Raw genomic sequence first — 10,416 nt, 5'->3', positions numbered from 1 at the left:
TTTAATAAAAAAATTGTTTTATTGTTTAGTGCAAATTGTTTTATGATATCACATTTTTGGTACATTGACTAAAATTGCACTTCAAACAGAAGATAAACATACAGGTAAGTTTACAATAGCAGATCAATTGGCAAATAAATATACAAATAAGAAACATGTTAATGAATAAATACAGCATGCAAATATACAAACAAAATTCAGACTTTGAAAACGTTATCTCTGTCTTTCATTTCCAGTGTCTAATTGTCATGAACTCTCATATTGTAAAAAACCTCAGCAGTTTGACTGTAGAGAGGGTGTTGACATGGTAACATCAGATTAAACTTCCTCTAGAACAGCATAGACTGAAGAGACTTGCGGACAGTGGCCATCTCCTGCTGTTGCTGTGGAGACAGAGAGAGATGTTATAACACACAAGTGACCAATGGGAAACCATTCCAGATTTGCCATAACTCAGTGGTAGCCAGAAATGAGTGGGAGTTGGACGCAACATAATTTCCGTCATAAATTAATGTGGTTTCAATTTACTTTAATTAACCCTCAGACATGAAGGCTACATGACGTGAATTTGCTAGCTTTGAGCCAAGCCAATTAACTGATCTTAACTTAATTGTGTCTTGACAGTGTACAGTTGGTCAAAAACTGTAAATGCGATTTGACATTGCGTAACTCACAGTGTCCATCATAATTTTATTCTGCAACACTGCCATCTCCTTCTTCAGCTCCACCTGTGCCCCCTGCAGGAAGGTCTCATGGCTCTTCTCCATCTCCTCCATGTTCTTAAAAAGAAAATATAACAAACCCAAGAGTTTCAATTATTTTGATTAACTTCATAGAAAGATCTGGGTTGAAATTGAATCATTCCAAATAGCGTTTTTTTGCACTTCAACTTAACAGGTGTTTTGATTTGTACAGCAGTGTGTTGGAGAACAGCAGCGAGTTAACACGTCATTTATAAATTGGTACTCCCATAGCATGTGCCGGATGACCCGTAAATACTGAAAACAAACCTGACGGAGAAGTCATCTTGCGAATGCCACAGGACAGCCGATTTGTAAATTAAGTACCATACTGATGTGCAAATCAAAAACACTTGTGAAAACGTAATGTATAAAATTCACCATCTGTAATGATGGAATTCCAGCTATGGATCAGTGTCTTTGGGAGCATTTGCATCAGACCTAACATTGTAAGAGGAAACTGTCATCTGGCACTCACCTTAATGAACTGCTCGTATAGCTCTTTGATGGTTTTCAGTTTCTGGCTTTGCACCACTCTAGCCTGCTGGAACAGCTTTTGTTGCTGGCGAAACAGGTTCTACAGAGGAAAAGACAATGTTACATTTCAGCTGTATACTGTGTGTGAGTCCCGAAAGAGTTGTATTATCATTATACAGAATAGCACTGACATTCAATTTTTCCTCCTGATCCTCTGATTTCTGTGCATCAATCTCCCATTGCTGCAGCACAGATGACACCTGCTGTGAGTACTCCTGAGTCAGCTTCTGCCTGCAAAAACACCCAGTAGACAAAGTTTTCAAAGTGCAAAGACAAATGACAAAGTGCAAAGCAAACATCAGATGTAGGCTAATAAATGTGTAAACTAATGGCAATAAAATGGTGTCTGGGATAGGACTTTGGCCATATTCAGTGATATCAAATGTTACCTTCCATGTGTAGTCATTGACGTACCCTACAATGCGCCCAAACATAATTATATTCTTAGTTTTGTTGTTGTTGCTCGAGTCTGGGAGCTTGATTTGAGAGCATGCATACTGTTTCAACGTTGATCCAAAAACATTGACACAAAGAGCAAGCTACGATTCAAAAATTCAACTGGCAGTGTTCATAGTGATTTTAACGCTACATTTCAAAAACAGAACAAAGCAAAACTTTCTGGTAGAAAGTATACTTCTGATTGATAACTTGGTATTCTTCAGCTCCCTCTGAATAAAGAAAACACCCTGCTAAACAAAGAATGCAGGCAATATCTTGTGGTTGTTTTTTGCATGTAATGTACACTACCGTTCAAAAGTTTGGGGTCACTTAGATAATTTCCTTGTTTTTGAAAGAAAAGCAATTTCTTTGTCCATTAAAATAACAACAAAATGATCAGAAATAGAGTGTAGACATTGTTAATGTTGTAAATGGCTATTGTAGCTGGAAACGGCAGATTTTTTATGGAATATCTAAATAGGCGTACAGAGGCCCATTATCAGCAACCATCAGTCCTGTGTTCCAATGGCATGTTGTGTTTGCTAATCCAAGTTTATCATTTTAAAAGGCTAATTGATCATTAGACAACCCTTTTGCAATTATGTTAGCATTGCTGAAAACTGTTGTGCTGATCAATGATAATCCAAGATGGCATAGCAGTGCGGTCGTGGATTATGTTGTGTCCTTGTGTAAATAGTTTTTTTTTCGTATATATTTCTCAATCTCACTTTCCATCCTTAACCAAATATACTTTCCTGCAACCCGCCTCACCCAATGTGGAACGGATTCTATTATTTCTTCATACCTTTTATCAAGAACCCACGGCTGAAACTAGCCAGCTAACTAGCTACTTGCTATTAGCTATTGCTATTAGCCACCGTTAGCGGTCTTCACCACTGTCTGTGGCCTGCACTACCTACCAGCCAGCTCTAGCCTGGACAATTATCGGCCAGTCTGCACAGCGTGCTATCGACCCAGAGCATTTAGGATTTTCTGCCGGAATCACTGAAATTTAACACCGGATCATCAAAACTAGCTAGCTGCAACCGAATGGATGTTGTTGTTGGCTAATCACCACTTGTCCCAAAGCTAGCACCAGTTAGCCTTGAGCTAGCCTCGAGCCAGGCCCATCTCCCGGCTATCCACCTCACTGTCAACCGGACGAGACCTCCTAGTGTCGACACGGAGCCCTGCCGATCCATCACGACTGGTCTGCCGACGTAATCGTCTGATGTGGTTTCAACAGGCTTCCCGTTGCGATGATCACGAAGATCCATCTGCTAGCACCGGCCCGCTAGCACGCGCAATCAACAGCCGTGCCTCCTGCTCGCCTGTCCTGTAGCAGCCTACGAACTGCTCCCGGACTTACCTATTGCTGTTCACTGGACCTTATGATCACTCAACTACACATCTGATGCCCGCTGGACTGTTCCTTTACACGGTACCCCATCCTGTTTATCTTGTTTAGCCTAAGCCCAAACTTTCGTCACCATTACCAGTTGTTGTCTTAGCCCTCTCAAATAACACCTGTGATTGCGTTATGCCTCTGTCCCATGTCAATATGCCTAGCCTATTGCTGTTTGGGTTAGTTGTTATTGTACTATTTCACAGCCCCCAGTCCCGCTCAACCTGCCTCAGATAGCTCCTTTGTCCCAACCCCCATACACGTGGAGACCGGCTCAATCGGTACCTCCAGTGATGCTATCTCTTTCATCGTTACCCAATGCTTAGGTGTACCTCCACTGTACTCATATCCCTCCATATCCTTGTCTGTACATAATGCCCTGAATCTATTCTACAACGCCCGGAAATCTGCCCCGTTTATTCTCTGTACCCAACGCACTAGAAGACCAGTTCTTAAAGCCTTTAGCCGTATACTTATTATATTCCTCCTCTGTTCCTCTGGTGATGTAGAGGTTAACCCAGGCCCTGCAGCCCCCAGTATCACTCCTACTCCCCAGGAGCTATCATTTGTTGACTTCTGTAACCGTAAAAGCATTGGTTTCTTGCATGTTAACATCAGAAGCCTCCTCTCCAAGTTTGAGTTATTCACTGCGTTAGCACACTCTGCCAACCCTGATGTTCTAGCAGTGTCTGAAATCTGGCTTAGGAAGGCCACCAAAAATTCAGGAATTTCCATCCCGAACTACAACATTTTCCGTCTAGATAGAACTGCCAAAGGGGGCGGAGTTGCAATCTACTGTAGAGATCTGTCATACTATCCAGGTCTGTGCCCAAACAGTTTGAGCTTCTACTTCTAAAAATCCACCTTTCCAGAAAAAGGTATCTGACTGTTGCCGCTTGCTACAGACCCCCCTCAGCCCCAATTGTGCCCTGGACACCATATGTGAATTGCTTGCCCCCCATCTATCCTCAGAGTTCGTACTGCTTGGTGACCTAAACTGGGATATGCTTAACACCCCGGCCATCCTACAATCTAAACCTATCAGGTACAACCCTAAATCCGTAAACATGGGCACCCTCATAGATATCATCCTGACTAATTTACCCTCTAAATACACCTCAGCTGTCTTCAACCAGGATCTCAGCGATCACTGCCTCATTGCCTGCGTCCGTAATGGGTCCGTGGTCAAATGACCACCCTTCATCACTGTCAAACGCTCCCTAAAACACTTCAGCGAGCAGGCCTTTCTAATTGACCTGGCCCGGGTATCCTGGATGGATATTGACCTCATTCCGTCAGTAGAGGATGCCTGGATGTTCTTCAAAAGTGCTTTCCTAACCATCTTAAATAAGCATGCCCCATTCAAAAAATTCAGAACTAAGAACAGATATAGCCTTTGGTTCACCCCAGACTTGACTGCCCTTGACCAGCACAAAAAACATCCTGTGGCGTACTGCATTAGCATCGAACAGCCCCCGCGATATGCAACTTTTCAGGGAAGTCAGGAACCAATATACACAATCAGTTAGGAAAGCAAAGGTTAGCTTTTTCAATTAGAAATTTGCATCCTATAGCACTAACTCCAAAAGGTTTTGGGACACTGTAAAGTCCATGGAGAATAAAAGCACCTCCTCCCAGCTACCCACTGCACTGAGGCTAGGAAACACTGTCACCACCGATAAATCTACGATAATCGAGAATTTCAATAAGCATTATGCTACGGCTGGCCATGCGTTCCACCTGGCTACCCCTACCCCGGCCACCAGCTCTGTACCCTCCGCTGCAATTTGCCAATGCCCCCCCCCCCCCCCCCCGCTTCTCCTTCACCCAAATTTAGATAGCTGATGTTCTGAAAGAGCTGCAAAATCTGGACCCCTACAAATCAGCTGGGCTAGACTCTGTCAATCACCGCATTCTTATTGGCAGACTAAATAGCCTTGGTTTCTCAACTACTTGCCTCGCCTGGTTCACCAACTACTTTTCAGATAGAGTTCAATGTGTCAAATCAGAGGGCCTGTTGTCTGGACCTCTGGCAGTCTCTATGGGGGTGCCACAGGGTTCAATTCTCGGGCCGACTCTATTCTCTGTGTACAGTGATCCCTCGCCACTTCGCGGTTCACTTATCGCGGATTCGCTATTTCGCGGATTTTCATAATGCATTTTTTTTTTTTTGGTGCATTGTGCTCTGCATTCTGATTCGCTAAAAACTCACTCCCGCTTCTTGTATCAAAACATGCTACGAATTGTGCTATCATTTTGTCGTCTCGTGCAGTTATGTGTACGTACATAAAACAGCTTGGCAAATTTACATTAAGTTGGCCAAATTATCTTGTAATTTCGAACATCTCCTAAACCCATAATGTCGACGAAACGGCCTGGACCGACAAAAGCACCTGCGGATGGGCCCAAACGGCGGAAGATGCTACCTATCTCAGATAAAGTTAAACTTCTGGACATGCTAAGGGAAGGTAAATGACAAAGCCACAAAGCGACGATGAAAGAGAAGAGGGAGAAGAGGACACGAGAGATGAGGAGGAAGGACTAACGCTTGGTCGCTTAGCAACCATGGTGCGAATGGCCACTGAACTTAAGCGAGTAGCTGAGGAATGGGACCCTTTGATGAGCCGTTCATTACAGTTCTCCAACGTAATCGATGGTGGCATGTCGGTGTACAAGGATCTTTTTGCAAAGAAGAAAAAAGAGCGACAACAGCTGCCTATCACTATGTTCTTCTCCCGAACAAACACACCTGCACCGCGGGCTTCAGAAGAAGAGAACACTGCAGAGCGCAGTCAGGATGCAGCGGCCCAGTCTGAAGAGCAGTGAAACGGCCTACACGTGAGTCACTGTATTTGTATACATGTAATAGTTGCTAATTGTAAAAAAAAAAAGTTTTCTATTTCGCGGATTTCACTTATCGCGGGTCATTTTCGGAACGTAACCCCCGCGATAAACGAGGGATTACTGTATATCAATGATGTCGCTCTTGCTGCTGGTGACTCTCAGATCCACCTCTACGCAGACAACAGCATTTTGTATACATCTGGCCCTTCATTGGACACTGTGTTAACAAACCTCCAAACGAGCTTCAATGCCATACAACACACCTTCCGTAGCCTCCAATTGCTCTTAAACGCTAGTAAAACTAAATGCAAGCTCTTCAATCGAACGCTGCTTGCACCCGCCCGCCCAACTAGAATCACTACTCTCGGCGGGTCTGACTTAGAATATGTGGACAACTACAAATACCTAGGTGTCTGGTTAGACCGTAAACTCTCCTTCCAGACTCACATTAAGTCCAATCCAAAGTTAAATCTAGAATTGGCTTCCTGTTTCACAACAAAGCCTCCTTCATTCATGCTGCCAAACATGCCTTCGTAAAACGGACTATCCTACTGATCCTTGACTTCGGCGATGTCATTTACAAAATAGCCTCCAACAATCTACTCAGCAAATTGGATGTACAGTAATCCCTCGTTTATCGCGGGGGTTACGTTCCGAAAATGACCCGCGATAAGTGAAATCCGCGAAATAGAAAACTTTTTTTTTTTACAATTAGCAACTATTACATGTATACAAATACAGTGACTCACGTGTAGGCCGTTTCACTGCTCTTCAGACTGGGCCGCTGCATCCTGACTGCGCTCTGCAGTGTTCTCTTCTTCTGAAGCCCGCGGTGCAGGTGTGTTTGTTTGGGAGAAGAACATAGTGATAGGCAGCTGTTGTCGCTCTTTTTTCTTTGCAAAAAGATCCTTGTACACCGACATGCCACCATCGATTACGTTGGAGAACTGTAATGAACGGCTCATCAAAGGGTCCCATTCCTCAGCTACTCGCTTAAGTTCAGTGGCCATTCGCACCATGGTTGCTAAGCGACCAAGCGTTAGTCCTTCCTCCTCATCTCTCGTGTCCTCTTCTCCCTCTTCTCTTTCATCGTCGCTTTGTGGCTTTGTCATTTACCTTCCCTTAGCATGTCCAGAAGTTTAACTTTATCTGAGATAGGTAGCATCTTCCGCCGTTTGGGCCCATCCGCAGGTGCTTTTGTCGGTCCAGGCCGTTTCGTCGACATTATGGGTTTAGGAGATGTTCGAAATTACAAGATAATTTGGCCAACTTAATGTAAATTTGCCAAGCTGTTTTATGTACGTACACATAACTGCACGAGACGACAAAATGATAGCACAATTCGTAGCATGTTTTGATACAAGAAGCGGGAGTGAGTTTTTAGCGAATCAGAATGCAGAGCACAATGCACCAAAAAAAAAAAAATGCATTATGAAAATCCGCGAAATAGCGAATCCGCGATAAGTGAACCGCGAAGTGGCGAGGGATCACTGTAGTCTATCACAGTGCCATCCGTTTTGTCACCAAAGCCCCATATACTACCCACCATTGTGACCTGTACGCTCTCGTTGGCTGGCCCTCACTACATATTCGTTGCCAAACCCACTGGCTCCAGGTCATCTATAAATCACTGCTAGGCAAATCCCCGCCTTATCTTGGCTCATTGGTCCCCATAGCAACACCCAGCGCTCCAGCAGGTATATCTCACTGGTCATCCCCAAAGCCAACACCTCCTTTGGCCGCCATTCCTTCCAGTTCTCTGCTACAAATGACTGGCACGAACTACAAAAATCTCTGAAGCTGGAGACACTCATCTCCCTCATTAACTTTAAGCATCAGTTGTTAGAGCAGCTTACCGATCACTGTACCTGTACACAGCCCATCTGTAATTAGCCCACCCAACTACCTCATCCCCATATTGTTATTTACATTGTTATTTAGGTGAATGCACCTATTTGTAAGTCGCTCTGGATAAGAGCGTCTGCTAAATGACGTAAATGTAAATGTAAATGTATTTATTTTGCTCATTTGCACCCCAGTATCTCTATTGCATATCATCTTCTGCACATCTTTCACGCCAGTGTTAATACTAAATTCTAATTATTTTGCACTATGGCCTATCTATTGCTTTACCTCCATAACTTGCTACATTTGCACACACTGTATATATATTTTCTGTTTTATTTTTGACTTTCTGTTTTGTTTTACCCCATATGTAACTCTGTTGTTTTTATCGCACTGCTTTGCTTTATCTTGGCCAGGTCGCAGTTGTAAATGAGAACTTGTTCTCAACTGGCTTACCTGGTTAAATAAAAGGTGAAATAAAATAAATAAAATACAAAAGAAGCAATAAAACTGGCCTTCTTGAGACTAGTTGAGTATCTGGAGGATCAGCAATTGTGGGTTCGATTACAGGATCAAAATGGCCAGAAACAAATTACTTTTTTCTGAAACTCATCAGTCTATTCTTGTTCTGAGAAATGAAGGCTATTCCATGCGAGAAATTGCCAAGAAACTGAAGATGTTGTACAACGCTGTGTCCTACTCCCTTCACAGAACAGCGCAGATACTCAACTAGTCTTAAGAAGGCCAGTTTTATTGCTTCTTTAATCAGCACAACAGTTTTCAGCTGTGCTAACATAATTGCAAAAGGGTTTTCTAATGATCAATTAGCCTTTTAAATGATAAACTTGGATTAGCAAACAAAACGTGCCATTGGAACACAGGACTGATGGTTGCTGATAATTGGCCTCTGTACGCCTATGTAGATATTCCATTAAAAATCAGCCGTTTCCAGCTACAATAGCCATTTACAACATTAACAATGTCTACACTGTATTTCTGATCAATTTGTTGCTATTTTAATGGACAAAATGTTTTGCTTTTCTTTCGAAAACAAGGAAATTCCTAAGTGACCCCAAACTTTTGAACAGTAGTGTACATGACAAACTGGGTACCATCTGTGTGTACATTCACTATTCAATGCCAGTAGGTGTAGCTGAGGTGAAGGAGGGCTGACACTGCCTCAAACAATCTCTGGTCTCAGCACGTGTTGTTACCTTTGTGCATACTGGGTATTCCACAGCTGCTCCAGTTTCTGATTGCTGCCCTTCAGTGAGCTCTTGGTGAAGGTCTCCAAACGTTTCCTCTTGGCCAGCATGGCTTTGCTTATATCAGCTATGAAACGAATACCATTTTGAGACAAACATTTATTAAAGAACATAGCACAAGCCTACCTTTGGTTAAGACAACTTTAATCAACAGGTTGTTTTTTTTATATTGAAGATATTGCTATTAACTAGCAAAAATAAATGACATTGTGATAAACTTGCCTCCAAATCTCTCCAACATGGTTTGTACCTCGTTCCTAGGGAATGCCATGATTCAAGAAACAATTAAAAGGGTGAAGGCTCAATTTGAAGATAACAGGCTGTTGCTGGTAGGAAGCTTAGTTTATGTTAGCTAACTTTATAACTTTACGTACCCCACTCCAACTTTTAGATCATCCTCCTCAAATGACCTTTTCTTGGCCAACTTGTCAACGACAGGAGTTTCATCTATGGACATTGGCAGAGATGAAGGTGATCAGAGATACCACAGATGGTAAGTTAGCTAGCCCAAATGCCCGGGGTCAGAAAACCAATTGCCTTTGCATAGCTAGCTAGATACCTTCTCGGATGTCATCCTCTGAACAACTCAGTCCTTTCTTTTCGTCCTCAAGTGCGAAATCAAACGATTTTATGTCAGTTGAGTCTTCTGCATGCTTCGTTTTCTTTGACTGTTTTCTCCCAGTGGAGGCCATTACCGGTCGTGTTATTCTAGCCAAAAATCTAAAGAACAGTAGACTAGTTAGCTAATTTACCTCAACGTTTAAAAAGATGACTGTGGTTCAACCCTTAAATTAAGTCAGGACGAGTACTAGTCACTGCTACCGCTATAACCTACTGTAATTTCGACTAAAGTCAAATGTTTACCAGTTAGCTAACTAGCTAGTACTGTATATTTTCAGTAGTCGTCGGTCAATCTACGTTATGGTTACGTTTCTGCTGCTGTAACGTTACCACAGAATCACTCAACTGTATGACGTTTCTGCTGGTCTGTTCCCGCCAAGGAAAATATAATTGGTTCTCCAGGATTTCGCGCCATGATAGCACGAGCTTGCTATAAAATCTCAAGAGGCAGGACAACCTAAACCAGACTTCAAAGACACTGAAATCCCGATCTTGTAGTCGTAGCTAGGCTAGCTATAAGAGTACAGGGATCAAATATACAGTAGCTGCAAGCAGCAATGCCGGGGTTCAGATATGGGCCCATTGTGCCACAATCAGGAAAAATGTGACACATTGCCCTAGGACAAGTTACTTCAGTACTGTTTACCACGCTTGCCAAATAACTCAAAATCAAACTGATCATGCAATATAATATGCTTTTGATGTATTGTGGACCATTTAA

General features: G+C 42.8%; 1 protein-coding gene across 1 annotated transcript; it reads right to left on the bottom strand.

The window, feature by feature from the left end:
• Nucleotides 1-329: 329 nt before the first annotated feature.
• On the bottom strand, nucleotides 330-9,766 carry sycp3 (synaptonemal complex protein 3; the record flags this gene model as incomplete). The annotated part of the gene is made up of 8 exons (XM_084168907.1): nucleotides 330-383; nucleotides 675-779; nucleotides 1,219-1,317; nucleotides 1,409-1,508; nucleotides 9,024-9,141; nucleotides 9,297-9,331; nucleotides 9,449-9,521; nucleotides 9,634-9,766. 8 exons carry the CDS (start codon nucleotides 9,764-9,766, stop codon nucleotides 330-332), a joined length of 717 nt encoding a protein of 238 aa, XP_084025033.1.
• Between the last annotated feature and the right edge of the window lie 650 nt (nucleotides 9,767-10,416).

This window comes from Coregonus lavaretus, assembly GCF_964263955.1.
Source record: "Coregonus lavaretus genome assembly, chromosome: 9".
Lineage (NCBI taxonomy): Eukaryota > Metazoa > Chordata > Actinopteri > Salmoniformes > Salmonidae > Coregonus > Coregonus lavaretus.
Note: the sequence above shows the minus strand (reverse complement) of the source record. Positions and strands in the feature narration are given on the sequence as shown.